The sequence below is a fragment of the Schistocerca piceifrons genome, chromosome 3 (genome assembly GCF_021461385.2).
Source record: "Schistocerca piceifrons isolate TAMUIC-IGC-003096 chromosome 3, iqSchPice1.1, whole genome shotgun sequence".
NCBI classification, from domain to species: Eukaryota; Metazoa; Arthropoda; class Insecta; order Orthoptera; family Acrididae; genus Schistocerca; species Schistocerca piceifrons.
The window spans coordinates 191645415-191665725 of record NC_060140.1 but is presented as its reverse complement, the minus strand read 5'-3'; the positions used below and the strand labels follow the sequence as shown (position 1 = coordinate 191665725).

General features: G+C 38.4%; 1 protein-coding gene across 1 annotated transcript in view; it reads left to right on the top strand.

Annotated features, from left to right (window-relative positions):
- The window catches only part of LOC124787687 (DENN domain-containing protein 5B), a 475881-nt gene that overhangs the window by 408300 nt on the left and 47270 nt on the right, over window positions 1-20311 (top strand). The window contains exons 12-13 of the mRNA XM_047254514.1: window positions 1082-1249; window positions 13750-13846. Coding sequence (XP_047110470.1) covers window positions 1082-1249; window positions 13750-13846 — 265 coding nt within the window. The remainder of the gene's footprint in view (window positions 1-1081; window positions 1250-13749; window positions 13847-20311) is intronic.

The following is a 20311-nucleotide window of genomic DNA, read 5'->3' as shown; positions in this document are numbered from 1 at the left end:
AAACCGGTGTATCTTACGACTACAGTATCAATGAGTCACAGTTGAAAAAGTCAACTCTTACAGATACTTGCACGTTACTATTTTCAGCTGCATGAAGTGGAGTGATCACATTGGCTCAGGTGTAGGTAAAGCAGGTGGCAGACTTCACTACATTGTAAAATACTAGTGAAATGCAATCAGTCTACAAAGGAGACTGCACACAAAATGACAGACAATTGCTAAAATGTGTGGGGTGCATACTAGACGGAACTAACAAGGGCAGTTGCTAAATATAACATAATATAAAAAATGATACAGTATGTGAACGGCAAACTGTAAAAATTTTTTCGAGTGTGATGCTGACAAATTAGTTTGGAAAATTCCTGACAGGGGCACCACAAACTGTCGTTGATATGTTGTGGCCACTGACCTGGCACTACCCAAGTGGCCACCACAGTTGGTGGACTTGATGCCTTAAGATTTTTTTCCTTTTGGAGTTATATCAGGGATAGTGTTTATGTTCGACCTTTACCACAAAACCTTGAAGACTTGCAACACTATATAACAGCAGCTATTCTTACTATCGCTCCTGACTCATAGGGAGGAGTATGGGTAGAATTGGATTACCGATTAGATGCTTGCCGAGTAACAAATGGTGGACACACAGAACTTTATAAACACTGTTTAAAAAAACTTGGCATTCACATACTGTATCATTTGTGATGTTCTTCTCCATTTATCTTTATGAATTTTAAAAAATGTTTCATGGATTTTATAATTACACTGTATAAGAATGACTGTATACTTGTTTACCTATATTAATTTACCTATTTTAATCTTTGTCTGTGTTATCCTTCATAGCTTGCCTTTCCTTTCATTACTTTTTCAGCTGTATGATTAGTTGTCTTCAGTTTTCTACTACACATGTTGTAAATTGTTATTTCATTAAACAAACATTTTTATCAGACTTTCTTTCTGTCAAATAGAAATTTAAGCAGTTATTTAACCAGATAACAGTTAATACGATAGTTTATTGTAAGCTAATTTTATTTTTTAAACAAAACAGATGTGTCAGTCTTCAATCACATCAAAAATGTTTCAGGATTGTAAAAGCAAGACAAAGCGCATGTTGGTGGAGAAGATGGGAACAGAAGCTGTTGAACTTGGTCACGGTGAGGTCTCACTTGTAGGTGTTGAAGAAAACACGCTCATTGCTAGCCTGTGTGACTTGCTAGAACGAATATGGTCACATGGCTTACAGAATAAACAGGTGAGAAGAATTGCTTGGTATTAATAGTATTTCTTGAATGAATATGTTGATGCTTGCTTGTGATATGTAATGTGGTGAACTGATGGCCATATAGCTAGTACATTTCCAGTTAATATGGCAAGGGAAAGTTCTGGCAGAATGTAATTAAGTTGGGAGTAAAGGAGATCACTCACCGAACAGTAGAAGCATTGAGTCATCAACAGGCACACAAAAAAGAATGCAGTCTTGCTAGTTTTTGGATGATTCTTTTAACAAGCTGAGTCCACTTATATATGCAGTGTGCATGCATGCTCCCCTTCTGCCCCCCCTCACACTTACCCCATGCACACACACACAATTTGTACTCTACCTAATAAAATGATTCAACTGAAAGCTATCAAGTTGTTATTCTTTTTTTTTTTTTTTTTGTACCTGTTGAGAACTCAATACTTCTATTGTTCGATAAGTGGTCTGCTTTAGTCCTAAAGTATTTGTGTTTCCAATTAATTATTACTTTCCTTTTCTTAGCTGCTTATTAGCTCACACTTTATAATGTTATAACTAAGCATTATGATTTCACCATGGTATACACTAATGTGAATGAAGAATCATCTGCTCACAATGTATTGAAGTACTGGTGTTCTGCAAGGGTGTTGCAGATAGAACCAAAGGGTTCCTGCTATGAAAAGAAATGGCACCCCAGACCAACACTCCTCAGCATTGAGCCATATGGCGAATGACAGTCAGATTGGTATATCATTGCTGCCCTTTGCTATCTCCAACCAAGTCTTCACCTCATCGAGGGTCAGTTCAAAGCAGGACTCGTGAATGAAGATAATTCTACTTCCATCAATGGTATTCCAAGCCAAAGATGTATCTGGAGATGCCCTGAACAGTTGTGAGATTCTAACCTGGCTGTCACCCATCATACGGCAAGACAACCAGGAGTGCTGGTCTGGCTTGCCATTTCTTTTCCTAGCAGGACCTCTTTGGGTATCATTTGTGACACCGTTACAACACAGTGGTATGTCGGAGATATTCTAGGCACTGTTTTGTTGCAATTCATGCAAGCTATCCTGGGCTTACATTTCAGCAAGATAATGGCCTCCTGTACACAGTGAGAGTTTCTACTAATTCTCTTTGTGATTGCCAAACACTGCCTTGGCGTACAAGATCACTGGATATCTCCCCAGTTGAGAATGTTTGGAGCATAACGGGCAGGGCCCTCCAGCCGCCTTAGGATTTTGACAGTATAATGCACCAGTTGGACAGAATTTGACCAATATCCCTCAGAACATCCAACAACTCTTATTAATAAATGCCAACCAGATAATGGCTTGTGTAAGGGCTAGAGGTGGACCGACACATTATGCACTTGCTCAATTCGTGAAGCTTTTCCTCTTGAATAAATCATCCAATTTTACTGGAATTGTAGTCATGTGTTTGTCTGTACGTGTACATCATGTCTTCTAATTTGTGTCTCATTCAGATAATTCCTTCATGGTTTTTTTATTTTTTATTTTTATTTTTTGGAGAAAAAAATGGAGTCGGCTTTGATAATTTGTGGAGACTTTAACATTGACTTTCTTACAAGAACCAGAAACTGAGAGGACTGATTGAACCTTGGTACATCCTACAATGTAAATGCTGTGCTACCTGAGTAATAGACACTTGCGAAACAGCTTTAGATCAGTTGCTAATCAAGGAGGGTGTATGCATCACTTCACTGATACAGGCTTTAATAAACATCTAGTTCAAATACTAAGTTCAAAGGAAAAGACAGAACTGGGAACAATATACTTTTAAGAACCACTTGCAGATGCAATAATTAGGATAACATAAAGTACACTGTGCAAAAAAATTGAAAGGGTCACTTTCTTGCAATCCTGTCATTTTCCCCATTTCTACACAGAAATGTGAAATTTGGTTCAAAGGTATCTACAACCTACTTCTGTAATGGTGCAAAAGTGTGGTACGTTGCAGTGTCACCCTTTGGCTTGGTGACTTTTCAAACAGCAAGGTGTCAACTCGTGCAAAAAAAAAAAAAAAAAAAAAAAAAAAAAGGTCATAGTCCAGAAGTTCATGTGAGGTATATGATGCATTAGTGATGTCACGTTGGTACCAAATTTTGTCAAAATTGTGTCCAACAGGATGTTTCATACAGTGGGACAGAGGCCCAGTGTTGAAATTAGGTGGTTGTCTTATGGGTGGCCGAGGAAAACATTTCACTCCCACTCAGAATTGAATGCAAAAACACCTCAGGAGGAGGCATAAAGGTAAGGATGGGACAACAGACTGTTTTCAACAACTAATTGGCCAGTCAGTTGCTTTTTGGTCCAGTCAGATTTTGCAGTACAATGAAACAACTGAATGAAATGGGTTTGCAGCCAAGTTACTCTCCAGGTTTGAGTGGTTTCAGTTAATGTGAGACAACTGGCTGACACAAGTATCTGAAACAAATACTAACAAAGAGATAGAGGGGCTGGCCAGTACTTACCTCAGCTCAGTACAGCCGATAGATACACATAAAACAGAACTGAAAATTTACATTCCTAGCTTTCGGAACTTTGTTCCTTCATCAGGGAGGAGGAGGGGAAAAAAGGGAAGAAGGGAAAGTGGATTCAGTTACTCACAACCACTAATCATTTAGATCACCTATATGGTCCACATCCTTCATTGTTTTGTCCCTTTTGTTAGCTATCACTTACGTCTGTCATCTTAACACTTTCTCTTCTTCAGTGAAAGCCCCTCTATCTCTTTGTTAGTATTTGTTTCACATCTTATATGAGATTTTCCACTAATCATTTAGATCACCTATATGGTCCACATCCTTCATTGTTTTGTCCCTTTTGTTAGCTATCACTTACGTCTGTCATCTTAACACTTTCTCTTCTTCAGTGAAAGCCCCTCTATCTCTTTGTTAGTATTTGTTTCACATCTTATATGAGATTTTCCACTAATCATTTAGATCACCTATATGGTCCACATCCTTCATTGTTTTGTCCCTTTTGTTAGCTATCACTTACGTCTGTCATCTTAACACTTTCTCTTCTTCAGTGAAAACCTGGGTTGTGAGTAACTGAATCCACTTCCCCTTCTTCCCTTTTTTCCCCTCTCTCCTCCCTGATGAAGGAACAAAGTTCCGAAAGCTAGGAATGTAAATTTTCAGTTCTGTTTTATGTGTATCTATCAGCTGTACTGAGCTGAGGTAAGTACTGGCCAGCCCCTCTATCTCTTTGTTAGTATTTGTTTCACATCTTATATGAGATTTTCCACTAATCATTTTGGCACAAGTATCTGTCAGTCTTGTCTGTTATACGAATGTTTTCACTCTGTTTCTGCATCTGAGTGAGTCCACTTACATACTTTCTCACCCTTTCCTATGAGGGGCGATGGTCTTTAGGGTGTGCACATGGTGCCACTGCTATAGCCTCCTCCTGCTGCTGCCAGGGCCAGGGTTGCAGCTGGTGTGAGGAGGTGACATGGTGGCCAGCATGGGAACATCACTGGCAGAACCTGCACTACCTGTGACTCACCATCTCCTCCTGTCACCTGCCATTCTGGCCCTGCCTTTGGCAACAGCAGAAGGACACTGACACTGATGTGGAGTGTACTGGATGCAGATGCAACCTTAGAGTTAGATTAAACTGGTTTTAATTAATGGACATCATCACACAAACAAAATGAAAACATTCACAAAAATTTGCCATGTTCCTTATTTTTCCCCTTACCCTTCTGTGCTTGCTCAACTTAGTACTCCCAACAAAGCACTTTATTAGTTATGTGTTAATTGCACCTGCAATGGTTTAATGCACAGCTATCTATTCATCAGTTTTAAATAATGAAACAAAGAATTAGTCTTTCAGTACACAATCAAACAAATATACAAGTATGTATATTACTTGTTTTAACTTTGCCGCACCCACTGCGATCTTCGCGTATGCCTGATGGTGGAGCTACCCTCTGGGGGTCTGGAGATATACAGGGTGGTCCATTGATAGTGACCAGACCAAATATCTCACGAAAAAAAGCGTCAAATGAAAAAACTATAAAGAATGAAACTCGTCTATCTTGAAGGGGGGAACCAGATGGTGCTATGGTTGGCCCACTAGATGGCGCTGCCATAGGTCAAACGGATATCAACTGCATTTTTTTAAGTCGGAACCCCCATCTTTTATTACATATTCATGTAGTACGTAAAGAAATATGAATGTTTTATTTGGACCACTTTTTTCGCTTTGTGATAGATGGCGGTGTAATAGTCACAAGCGTATAAGTACGTGGTATCACATAACATTCCGCCAGTGCGGACGGTATTTGCTTCATGATACATTACCCATGTTAAAATGGACCGTTTACCAATTGCGCAAAAGGTCGATGTCGTGTTGATGATGGCTATTGTGATCAAAATGCCCAACGGGCGTGTGTAATGTTTGCTGCTCGGCATTCTGGATGACATCATCCAAGTGTCCAGACCATTCGCCAGATAGTTGCATTATTTAAGGAAACAGCAAGTGTTCAGTCACATGTGAAATGTCAAACATGACCTGCAACAAATGATGATGCCCAAGTAGGTGTTTTAGCTGCTGTCGTGGCTAATCTGCACATTGGTAGCAGACAAATTGCGCAAGAATTGGGAATCTCAAAAACATCGGTGTTGAGAATGCTACATCAACATCGATTACACACATACAATATTTCTATGCAACAGGAATTGCATAGTGACAACTTTGAACATCGTGTACAGTTCTGCCACTGGGCACAAGTGAAATTACGGGATAACAGATTTTTTGTATGCATTCTATTAAGCGACGATGCGTCATTCACCAACAGTGGTAATGTAAATCGGCATAATATGCACTATTGGGCAACAGAAAGTCCACGATGGCTGCGACAAGTGGAACATCAGCGACCCTGGCGGGTTAATGTCTGGTGCGGCATTATGGGAGGAAGGATCCCCATTTTATCGATGGCAATCTAAATGGTGTAATGTATGCTGATTTCCTACATAATGTTTTACCGATGTTACTACAAGATGTTTCACCTCATGACAGAATGGCGATGTACTTCCAACATAATGGATGTCCGGCACATAGCTCGCGTGCGGTTGAAGTGATATTGCATACCATATTTCATGACAGGTGGAGTGGTTGTCGAAGCACCATACCATGGCCCGCACGTTCACCGGATCTGACGTCCCCAGATTTCTTTCTGTGGGGAAAGTTGAAGGATATTTGCTATCGTGATCCACCGACAATGCCTGACAACATACGTCAGCCCATTGTCGATGCATGTGCGAACATTACAGAAGGCGAACTACTCGCTGTTGAGAGGAATGTCGTTACATGTATTGTCAAATGCATTGAGGTTTGACAGATATCATTTTGAGCATTTTTTGTATTAATGTGGTATTTACAGGTAATCACGCTGTAACAGCATGCGTTCTCAGAAATGATAAGCTCACAAAGGTACATGTATCACATTGGAACAACCGAAATAATATGTTCAAACGTACCTATGTTCTGTATTTTAATTTAAAAAACCTACTTGTTACCAACTGTGTTTCTAAAATTGTGTTACAGCACCATCTGTAACAAATCGAAAAAAGTAATCCAACTAAAACATTCATATTTTATTACGTACTACACAAATATGTAATAAAAAATGGGGGTTCCTATTTTAAAAAAACACAGTTGATATCCGTTTGACCTATGGCAGTGCCATCTACCGGGCCAACCATAGCGCCATCTGGTTTCTCCCTTCAAACTAGACAAGTTTCGTTCTTTGTAGTTTTTTTGTTTAACGCTTATTTCGTGAGATATTTGGCCCGGTCACAATCAATAGAGCACCCTGTATATACCCCAGTTTGTATTGTATACCACTGTTTTTCTTAAACTAACGAAAGCACTACAGACTAGTTTCACTCAGAAGAATAATTGATAACTCAGTCAACTACACCACTAAACAGTGTTTTCAATTCATTGAATGAATGAATACATGCTTCAGCTGACAGAAATACAAAAGACTGGTGTCACTTGTAAAGAAAGAATGAATGACCCAGTCAGTACACAAAACACTACCAGATTGTGTCAACTGTTTTCATTCAGTTGCTTGCAGAGACTGTTTTCATGCATAAGAAATGAATGAGTAATAATCAAACAGATATGTAAAACTACAGCCAACTGATTCAATTGTCCATTCAGTTGCTCCCATAGACTGGCTTCACTCAAAAGAATGAATGAATAATGCAGACAATATGTAAATCTACAACCATATGAGTCTGTTGATTTCCAGCAATCGACTGTATTGATTGTTTTGTTTCAGTTGTTCCTATCACAATGTAAAGGGCATCATTGACACTATCCCTTCCCTTGGGTTGTCCATTTACACACATTTCGCAGCCCAAAAACGAGTCTGCAGTATGATGTGCAAGAGAATGATGTCCTTGATAACCTTTGACACTGATGATGTACCCCGGATGATTCAGCTCTTCTCTAAGGATATCATGGGGCTGCAATCCCACTGAACATGATATGGTACCTTTGGAGTGTAGCACAACCACAATTTTTCTCTGGTACACAAGTTGTAACCAGAAGGGACCATTCAAAACCATTCAATGAAATTTTAATGCGATCTGAAGCAGCAAAGAGGTCTAATGATTTTTTAGCACTTCTGTGGTGTGATCATGGGAGGGAGAGGAGTGCAACCTCTTTGACACCCCTCAGATTCCACATGATTGAAAGCAGGCGCTAAAGCAGTACTGTAGTTGAAGAGTTTGCTTGCCTTTGGATGCCTAGGAATCAGTCAAGGGTTGTCTCTCTCCAGGTTCATTTTTAAAGTGCTCATCAAAGGTGCACAGGTGGCACCAAAGCTGTTGCTGATCAGGGGCATCTTAGAAGGAGTTTGACATTTTACTCACGCATGTGTCAGTGTTGCTTCCCCCTCAAATCCCCCCCACCCCTGACCCCCGTCCACCCTCTACGATCGCACGACAGGAGGGAATGAAACAAGAGGCCTGAAAAAGCATAAACACCCTTTGCTGCTTTGGATCACAGTCAGATTTCATTGAATGATTTTGAATGGTTTCACCCTGTGTTCCTAAGCAAAACTTTCGGTCACATTCCACTCCGGATTGATCAGATCATGTTCAACAGCCTTGCAGCCCTACAATGTCCTTAGTGAATGCTTAAATCATCTGGATGGTGGATTATCAAGAACATTATTCTATTGCACACTTCATTGCAAACTTTTATTCTCGAGCATGAAAAGTGTGTAAATGAAAGAGCCAGGGGGAAGGGTGTTGTTGTTGATGCCTCTTATGTCACCTCCTGAGGCTTTTTCGTGTTAGATATGAGCAGTGATGTGTCTGAAATGTTTTCCTTTGTCACCCATAAGTAAACTCGATGATTTAAATACTAGGCATCACGGTTGTGACCTCCGTCACAGGCACCAAGGAAAGGGGTGATGTGTGGGTAAAGGGGGGAGGGGGTGATACGTCTGTGATGGTGGTGGACAGAATTGTGATGAAATTTTGTGCCAATGTGACATCGGTAACCCACCTTAAAACTCTCATGGCCTTTTGAGTTCTGGCTCGCCCCATGTGTTGACATCTTATTGTTTGAAGTGTCACCAAGCCTGAGGGTGACATCACTGGATGCCACACTTTTGCACTATTACTGTAGAAGGCTGTAGGCATCTTTGAGCCACATTTCACATGTCTATCTCACAGTGGGTGAAAATAACAGTGTTTTAAAAGAGTGATTCTTCATCTTTTTGCCCAGTGTATTTCAACAGCTTACCATTCAAAGAAAGATGGTCACATGTTTATAACCTAAATTATGTAAATGAGAAATTTAACTTCTTAGCTGTGTGAACACATTACTTTCAAATTCCATTTCCGCAGGAAACTACAACCATAAACAACACTTGTACAGTGAAAAGGTGGATCACGAGAGGAATCAGGGTTTCATGCAAGGAAAACAGACTACCATGTAAAATATGTAATTTGTGTAATTCCTCATCTCAATTACACATGTATTATAAAAATATTCCTAAATATGAATAAAAGTAATCAGAGTAGCAGAAAGGCATAATGATGAAACATATATGATGCAACAAGTAAGGCAAAGAGAATGTGAGCTGTTATAAAAAAAAAAAAAAAAAACTGGTAAAAATAGAGCATTGTGTGAAAATATAACATTTTGCAAGAAAATTAAAAAGTAACAAACCATTTAGAAACAGCTGGCTCATTTAACAACTTTTTCATAGGCATTGCAGATTATGTGTGAAAACGCAAATAAGCACTTTGAGTTAGTCGGTGAACATCAGCACTGTAACACAAGATGAAATAGCAAAAGCAACAAAAGGACTAAGAAACACCTACTCTACAGGCATTAACAATGTTCCTGCAAAATCTTGCAGAATAGTGCTTTAAATTTAATTGCACCACTTACATACTTACGTGACTGCTCGCTTCAAGTAGGTTCTTTCGCTGACTTACTGAAAATGTCTTAGACAATTCCAACTGATAAAAAAGAAAGATGGGACAGATAATGTAAAAAACTATAGACCCATTATAATTTCCCGTTACCTTTCAGAAATACTAGAAAAAAATTATATATGACTGACTTCAGAATTTGTAAATTAAAATACAGTACAATGAACAGCACACATTCAGAAGTAAGAGTTCAACAGTAATTGCCACTTATTGAGTGTGTTAATTGCATACTAAGCCTGGCAGATGTGAAACAATGAATAACATTAGTATTTGCCACCTACTGCAAGCTTTTGACATCATGGGTCACTTCCTTACTGAGTAAATGTAAACGAGCAGTAAGCATTGAACACACTAATCATTCTTAAAACTGTTTCTGAACACTTAACCTATCAGAGTATAATCTAATTTAATATAGTGCTTGTCAAGGATTGGTAATGGAGACACTTATGGTCCTTTTGTACAATAATGGTCTAAGCTTAAACATCCTATTGTCAGAGGTTACCAATATTCCCTTAAAGAGAGAAAAGTGAAGAAGAATTCCAGAATGAGATTTTCACTCTGCAGCGGAGTGTGCCGTGATATGAAACTTCTTGGCAGATTAAAACTGTGTGCCGGACCGAGACTCGAACTCGGGACCTTTGCCTTTTGCAGGCAAGTGCTCTACCAAATGCACTTGCCTGCGAAAGGCAAAGGTCCTGAGTTCAAGTCTCAGTCCGGCACACAATTTTAATGTGCCATGTAGAAGAATTACAATACTCAATAAATAATGTCACAAAACAACTTCGCAACTGGACACAGAATAATTGATGAACAGTTAAAAACATATAATGCTCTATGTAAGGATATGATTATCTTATCTGTCTCTATTACATCTTATCTGTCTCTTATCAACTATGAACCACTTGTTAACAGCACAGAACCAAATTCTGAAGATTATGGTTACAAAGCAGTTTAAAATGGGATTAAAGAAAACATTAACATTATATTTGAATGCAAGCCTATGGAATTTTGTAAAGCACCATTTAAGAAATCTGATATTCCATCCAACATATATTCTTCAAAATAAATTTATTGGATTAGAATAGTAGATTGCTAAAAAAAATAATATTCATGATCACTATATTAGACAAAAAAAGCTTATATTTTATCTGAATCAGCACATTTCTGTGTCATAAAGGTACTTTCCATGTAGGAGTGAAAAGTTATAACAAACTTTCCGAAAACATAAAAGCAAATACTGAGGGCCAAAACCCTTTGGAAAATCTTAAAAAGTCATATTTACAGCATCACTGCTTTTTCTCTATTGAAAAATGTTTACATGTATAAAGTGCATTACATAAGTATTTAAATGTATCAAGTTTATTATATAGTTTAACATATCCAATGTCTTATGCATTAGTTTCATTTATAGGCAAGAGAACCATTAAAAATACAATACTACTATCCTACCATGACCATAACTACATAGATAACACCTTCGAGTCATGTCTCAATAATATTATTCAATTTATACAGTAATTTCACTCTAAAACATTTTGCTTGCACTTAAGACAGTTTTCTGGGATTGTGTCCTGTTTCTAAAGGTAACGGATTTACCCTGGTTGGTATGCTCTGACAGCACAGTTCTTGTACCATCGAGGCAGCCTGCTTATCAGTGATTTGTGGAAGGAACTTCGTTCTGATACAAAACTTCAATGCATCAGTGAATGCTGAAAGTTGACTGTTACCTAGCAACTGACAACCGGTGTAGTTTCTTTGACAGTGCAGCATCTGTTGACTAGACAATATATTTCTGAAAATGAAAAATCAAAGTGACAAAGTGACTCTCTTCAAAATATACACATTGTTCTGGTCATTTTCTTAGTTTCATGTTCCATGTTTTGTTTTCACAATTAATCATAGTGATGTAGGACTGGTAATTTTACATTCACATTATCCACTGATATGTAAATATGGCTACATACTGACCATTTACAAGTGTTTTTTTTTTTCAGAATACAGATGTGATTATTAATTCCTACCTATCACCTTTTACACATAATAAAAGTAGAAATTCTTCTACAGATTAAAAGGAGTTGTTAAGTACACACTTCTTCAGTTTGTTTCCAAATTTAGTTTGGTGGTTAGACGTTTTATATCATTAGGTAGCAGATGAAAAATTTTGTGCACCCTGTTTTGTGCTAAGACAACCTTAATGTGAAGTAACCAACATCGTATTTTTCTGGTATTGTAAAAATGTGCATCATTCTGTTTGAACTGCAGTGATTATTTACAACAAACTTCATGAGGACATAAATGGCTAAGAGATGATTGTGGACAACCACCACATATTATTCTTACAGCATATTTTTGAGCAATAAAGACTTTCTATCTTTAACTAACCTCAGAACATTACTCCATATGGTATTGTTGAATGAAAATTTGCAGAATGTGTCAACTTACTGATTTGTTTCTCTCCAAGATTATGAATTAAATAGTTTTAGTGGTTCTAAAATGTGTTTTTCTAGTTTGAATTCCCATCAATATGGACATAAAGTTTTTGAAGTTTCAACACTAGTTGGTATTTCCTTACAATGTGTTACACATACCATTTGTGTGGAACATCTAGGTGTGCAGAAATGAATTTTGTATATTTTTGAATCTGACAGTGAGACCATTCACACTAAACCACTCACTAATACTTTTCTTAACATTAATAAGCATTTCTACTGTTACTGTATGTATGTTTGAATTGATTACAATACTAGTATCCTCTACAAAGGGAACAAATTCTGCTTGATGTCTATTAGACAGCAGATCACTTACATACATGAGAAACAGTAGTGGGTGTAAGACTGAGCTATGTGGAGCCGCATAAATGATTTCTCACTACCTGTTTACACTGGTTGATTATTAGATACAACTTTCTGGATCTGTTTCATCAGATACAATGTCCGTTGGTTGGCTATACCAACAATTCCGTAAAACCTCAATTTATCTAGGAGAATATTCTGATTTACACAGTCAAATGCTTCAGGTAGGTCACAGATCTACTTATAACTTTAAATAATTGGATGTGAATCAAGTAGATTTATTTAGTAATAGAGTATGCTTCATAAGAAACCTACCTGAATTACAAGCTCCAACTGTGGGAAAAGAAAGTTGATTCCGTGTAAGGACCATGAAGATAAGAGAAATTAGGGCTTGTATGGAGGCATATAGACAATCATTTTTCCATCACTCTCTTTGTGAGTGAAACAGGTAAAGAAATTACTAGTAGTGACACGGGATACCCTCCACCATGCACCGTACGTTGGATTTCAGATTACGTGTGTAGATGTAGGTGCAGAATGCTCAGTATTTAGGGTTATGACAAGAATAATCTTCTGAAGCTGAAAAGTCCAGTAGACATGGGCTCTAAAGTAGTTACCTTAAGAGCTACAAGCTCTTCTTCATCTCCGCTACTGTGAAACCAATCTCTTCTACTGAGCAAATCCTCATAACTCCTAAGGTATCCATTTCAGAGCCTATTTTTACTAGATTTTTTTGCTCCGAATGATCGTTCTAGTCATATCACTGAATATTGAGCATTCCTCATGGAATGTCTTGTATACTTAAAGATATGATATTAAAGGAGAGCAAATTGAATGACTAATCTATCAGATAGCCCTCAAGGTTGAATGTCTTTTAAATGATAAGTGTTAGAGTGGAAAAAAAGGAGAAGCTATTGTTCGATTTTTTTAAATGCATCATATCTCTCTGTTAACTCTGCATTCTTAGTGATTTGTTCTTTCTGTGCTCCATGTGGATATTTTTCGACAATATTCACTTGTGCCTTTTTGTTTCTATTTTCTAAAGATGCAGTTTTGAAAGCAATGGACTGATTATTATATCTTCGAGCTACTGGTATTGCAAAATTGTAACAACATTTTGTAGCAACTGTACCTGTCATTACATTGTTGTTAGCATTTTGCTGTTGTACTTTTAATCAATGAGTAAATGTAAAGAGGCTTTTACAAAGATTCATGTTTGTGTGTTTATATAGGGGAAGTCTGCCCTTTGGTCGCATCTCACAAATTACCAGGAGTTGGAGGAATGCAACGATACATCAAAGCCAATTGATCCCAATTTCCTCACACCAGGTGAGTATTGTGAGTTAGTATTTTCAAATGTTTATTAGTTATAATCTGTATGTACAATCTGTTTCAAAAACATTAATTGAGATGGTCATAAATGGAATTTTTAAAATTTAGAATGTATGTGTGCAATTAAACTATGTACTACAGAAATACAAACATCTAAAAACTGAGACAGAAAATGCAAAATGGCTTAACAGGATTGGCCAGAGGACATTTGTAAGTCTGGTGAGTTTTTTTTTTCCCCCTTGCCTTCCTTGGAATAGGAGTTGTCAAAGAGAAGCAGCATGTATATCCAGGGGAAAAATGCCTAAGGGGAAAATTAAAGAGGCCTTCGGAGAAAAGAGAAGCAGATGTAAGAATATCGCAAGCTCACATGAAAAACTGGCACTGAGCAAAGATGGGAAAGGTGGAAGGAATCTGTAGAGGGACTGTACATGGGAAGTGAACTTGAAGGTAATGCTATAGAAAGGGAAGAGGAAGTAAATGAAAATGAGATGTGAGATATGATACTGTGAGAAGAATTTGACAGAGCACTGAAAGACGTAATTCAAAACAAGACCCTTGGAGTAGAAAACATTTCCTCAGAACTGCAGATATCATTGGGAGAGCCAGCCATGACAGAACTGCTCCATCATATGTGCAATATGTATGAGACAGGTGGAAAAAAAAGCCCCTCAGACTTCAAGAAGAATGTAATAATTCTGATTCCAGAGAGAGCAGATGCTGACAGGTGTGATTATTACCGAACTATCAATTTAATTATTTACAGAAGAATGGAAAAACTGATCTTGGGGAAGGTCAGTTAGGGTTCCGGAGAAATGTAGGAATAAGCAATGTAATAGTGACATTATGACTTCTCTAAGAAGATGAGTTAAAGAACGGCAGACCTATGTTTATAGCAATTGCAGACTTAGAGAAAGCTTTTGACAGTGTTGATGGGAATACACTCATTGAAAGTCTTAAAGTAACAGAGGTAAAATACAGGAAGTAAAAGGCTATTTACGACTTGTACAGAAACCAGATGACAATTAAAAGAGTTGATAGGCATGAAAGGGAAGCTGTGGGTGAGAACAGAGTGAGACAAGGTTGTAGCCTATCGCCGATTGTGGTGTGCGTACTGTAAGACCTTCGGTACACACACCATCAGATTATTTGACTTGTCGCTCTAACGAAGTAGGCGAGTGTCAGCTATATGTCTCGTCGTCTTATCATGGTGTGTTTATCTTCTGCCGTTAGGTCAGACGATAGAAATGCCACTTGCACGCTTAGAGTAGCAGATTCACGATGACCAACTTTAAACAGAACTGGATTAATTTTCACACATATTTATTAAAATAATAAAAGACATAGATATTACGTAACTTGATTCTGGATGCTGTTTACAATTGACAATCTGAAGTTCCTTTGGTCTTGGTATGTTAACTTTATTCTCACATATCTCTGATACTTGACAAAGTGTCTATACATTTCTCTTCATGGCTATGTACAGGAATATGATAATCTTATTAGGCGCAGACTGAAACTTGACTATAGACTGGTACAGACCAATACAGACTGACTAATCAGAGGTCTGTACACTTGTTATAATACCTCACGCGTTCAGGTATCACTGCGCGAATGTGATCCATGAGGAGAAAAGGTTCTACGTTAGCAGCAATCTCATTGGCTGCGTTACATATTAATACGCGTATCGACGGAAGCAGAATTTGGTCCATCTCTAAGACAGCGCCATCTCGTAGTGCGGAGATGGACGAGCGCTGCGCCTGCGCTGTTGTGCTTAGCGGGGCACGCTCTAAACGCTCTAGTGGGGAAGTTGTGTACGTGCTGACTATGCAGAACTATGTACAGAACATCGATGTTATTCAATCTGTACAGTGAGCAAGCATTTAAAAGAAGCCAAAGAAAAATTTGCAGTTGGAATTAAAATTCAAGGAGAAGAAATAAAAACTTGGAGGTTTGCCAATGACGTAATTCTGTCAGACAGCAAAGGACTTCGAAGTGCATTTGAACGGAATGGACAATGTCTTGAAAGGAGAATATAAAATGAACATCAACAAAATAAAAAACAGGGGTAATGGAACGTAGTTCAATGAAATCGGACAGTGCTGAGGGAATTAGATTAGGAAACAAGACACTGAAAGTAGTAGAGGAGTTTTGCTATTTCAGAAACAAAATGTTTGATGATAGCTGAGATAGAGAGCATATGAAATGCAGACTCGAGCATCGTCAGTTTAGTACTGGAGGGAAGTATTGGGGTTTAAAATTATAGAGAAAAACCAAGGGATGAGTTCAATAATTAGGTTCAGATGCATGTGGGTTGCAATAATTATTTGGAGATTAAGAGGCTTGCACAGGACAGAGTAGCGAATACAACTACAGAAAGGGTATGGCTAGGTCCACAAGAACAGGAATGGAATATGATTTACTACATGAAAAAATGTTTTAGGTGTAATCTTCAAGAACTTAAAAACTAATGCTATAATTTCCTAGTATTTTGTAATATATTGTTGGTTATCTTCGTTACTCTCTTAAAACAAGAATTAACTGTTAGATGTTGAGAGAGCTTGAAAGGTGATAACCAATTTGCTCTATTACACTTCCAATGAAAATGCTCAATCATTATATCTCTTAATAATTTCTCAATGTGTGCCACTGACTGATAAGCACTGTATTTCAGCACAAGGAAACAAGCTGTGTTTTTTTGTCACATAATGTTTGTTGTGATGTAGAGCAGGGAGGGAGGTTTGTGCAAATTTGGTAGGAACAAAGACTTATGGAGAAAAAGATAAAATGTGTATCTGGGACTCACTAAGAGATTAGTATGGTTTGTTAGTTCAGCTAACTTATTGTTAAAATCTAGATGTTAAATTCATGAAGTACTGTATAATCATGAACAAGGCCTACATTTGTCCAAGGAAGAGAAACTTTAGAAATGTAACCTTCCTAGTAAATGTAACCTTCCTAGCAGAAAACAGTATGGAAAGTGGCAAGAATCATTTCCTTTATATTTTAGAGGGTAAGATTCAAGAGGACAGGAAATTTTTTAATGGTATAGGTAGTAGCAGGTTTGACTGAACAGTAACAATCTACTCTCTGTAGTGGAAACTGCTGTAAGTATTATTGGTAACGACAGCTTGAGAGGTATAAAATTCATTTCTGAGAGGGAAAGAAAACAAAATTTCAAAGTGAGACTCATTTCTTCTTGGACTCGAGAAATGTAGTGTTGCATAATTTAATAGAAGACCATAATATTACTGTCACTTCTAGCCAGGTTTTGAGTGACTGAAGAATACGAAGTTGCTCCACTTTTTATATATGAGTTTGTGATAATAAGCTAACAAAATTTTCATGATATTTTGTTTGTCAGCAGCTAAACTCTTATACTATTTGATCAGTTGTTTCTTTTACTCCTAAATTATTTACATTTTGGCAGAAATTTCTGTACCAAATTATTCAAAGTTTTAGAAATAACAGTTAATGTAATTTTGCATGACATATGCAAATATGTATTTTATTAAAATAACCTGTGGTTATAGACTACTCCTTTTCACATTTATTTACAGCAGTCTGTGGGTGCTTTAGAATTTATGCAAAGTTTTGTCTTCTTACCATGCAGCATTGGCCTGGTGTGCCCTTCGGAAACGGATTGATTGTACGTTCAGTTATGCTACCCACAGAGATGTCATTATTGCTTTCCCCTGCAATTCATTGCACGGCAAATAGAAAATTTTGATGCACGTGTATAAAGCACATTTGAAGTACCTACAACTAAAATTTAGTGACAGCTGTTTTGATATGCTATGAATAAAAGTATTTTGATGTATTGTGAATGAGAAGTATGACCTTCCAATAAACTTTATGTAAGAGTTGTTTTTGTTTATTTTAATTGTGCGTAGCCATTGTATGTGTCATTTTGCATGACTTATGTATCAATGTCAAGCACGATAGTGTATCAGTGAGTAAAATTTTAAAATATTTGCTAAAACACCCAAAGCATAGTAACCACTATCCAGCAATCTCACCGTGTACATCAATGATACAGTGTCAGGACTGATGATTGGAACCTATATGAGCCTCTAGGTGTCCTTTCTCGCATGGTTTTTTTAATATTTTATGAGATGGTAGTGTTAACTTTGCCATGATTCTGTCCATTGTCCTTTATTTTCGAAACAAAACTTATCTAACTCTTTTTACTTCATTCTTCAGCTTCTCTTATTACTATCCACTAAACAGTTATGATGAGTTGAGTTTGGCTCATGTTTAAATAAACAATTGATAAACATGCTATTTCAGATCGTACTGAACTTTTATCTTTCTTGGCCGTTCTTTTCGGTGTAATTCTTATGAATCTTTCTCGTGAACGATGTATCTCTGAGTTTTTTAAAATAAATCTCTGTGTGCCATAATTGGGTATACTAACAGCCATTCTGCATCAATGTTGTCCAATATATGTATATAATATATGTCACCACATTTAATTATGAAGTATCCCCTCTGCCTTCCCATCCAATTCCTCCAAATTAGTATTACTCTGGGTGAGTTTTGAAGTGGACATGGAGCCTCATTTAATGAATTTGGGAAAGTGAACCTTTACTTTGGAAAGCCCAAGTTGGAATATAAACAATATTATGACAAGGACAGATTGGTACTCGTCATAAAGATGACACACTGAGTTGTAGACAGGCACAACGAAAAAACTGTTCCACATCGAGCTTTTGGCCAAAGCCTTCTTCAGAGAGGAAAGGAAAACACACACACACACACACACACACACACACACACACACACACAAGCATGCACACCTCACACACACATGACCATTATCTCCTGCCACTAAAGCCAGACTACGATGTGTCACGTTGAATGAAAGCAGCAATCTAGGTTGGAATGGGGAAGGGGGATGGTTAGCAGAATACAGGTGGGGGGAGAGAAGTCAGTGCTGCCTAGCAAAGCATGAAGGGACAAGATGGTGGCAGGATGAGGCTGCCAGGTGCAGCATCAGGCAGCTGTGGGAGAGGGAGGGGGAATCAGGAGGGGAAAAAGGAGAAGAGCAGAGAAGGGGGAAAAACTGACGGATGTGTTGGCAGAGAGAGGCGCACAATGGGGGTGAGGGGACGTGAATGTGGGGGAGATGAAAGGACAGAGGGAGCAGAAACTGTTGGGTGGAAGGTGTAGTTGAGGCTGGCATGATTTTGGAAGCAGATAATGTGTCTCATCTGCACAGTTCAGAAAAGTTGGTGGTAGTGGGGAGGATCCATAAGGCCTCGATTGTGAAGCAGCCGTTGAAATCAATTATATTATGTTCAGCCATATATTGTGCCACAGGTGAGTCCACTTTGCATTTGGCCAGTTTTACGGTGACCTTTATCTTTGTGGACAGCTGATTGATAGTCATACCAATATAAAAAGCTGTGCAATGATTTCAGCAGAGCTGTTAAATGACGTGGCTGCTTGCACAGGTCGCCCGCCCTCTGATGGGGTAGGATAAGCTTGTGATAGGACTGGAATAGGAAGTGTTGCGTTGGTGGACTGGACAGGTCTTGCACCTAGGTCTTCCACGGGGATATGATCCCTATGGCAAGGGGATGGGATGTGAGGGGCATAAGGATGGACTACAATGTTGTAGAGCTTGGGTGGGAAGGATCTGGATCAGGATGTCCTTCATTTCATTGATTGATGATAGATAATCAAAGACCTGACAGAGCATTTGGTTCAGTTGTTGCAATCCGGGGTGGTGTTAGGTCACAAAGAGGGTCTTCTTTGTAGCTTCTTCTTGGATGCAGTGGGAGAATTGGGGATGTGTGGGGGTATGGCATGGAAATCTGTTTGCGGACTGTTTCTGGTGTGTGCTGCCTGTCTGTGAAGGCCTTTGTCATACCTTCAGCAGACTGGACGAAGGAGCTATTGCCACTGCACACAAACTGTCCCTGGGTGGCCAGGAATGTATGAGAGGGATTTTTTGGTGGGGAAGGGATGGCAGCTGTTGAAATGCAGGTACTGTTGGTGATCGGTGAGTTTGATGTGGACAGAGGTACGGATGGAGACATCAGGGAGGATGAGGTAAATGTCCAGGAAGGTGGCATGCTTTGTTGAGGAGGACCAGTTGAAGTTTATGGGAGAAAAGGTGTTGAGGCTATATAGGAATGAGGATATGTTGTCTTGGACTTGAGTCCAGATCATGAAAATATCATAAACGAAACTAAATGAGACCAGAGGTTTGGGATTTTGGGAGGCTATACAAGCTTCCTCTAGATGTCTCATAGAAAGGTTGGCATAGAAAGGCGACATGCGGGTGCCCAAGGGTGTGCTATTTGTATACCTTCCCTTCAAATGGTAAGTAGTAGTGTGTTAAGATAAAGTTGGTAACCTGTATATTGAATGAGCTTGAGCACTTGGAGTCTGCAGGATGCTAAGAGAGCTAGTGTTTAATAGCAGAAAGACTTCGGGCGTGTATGTGTGAAGAAGGCT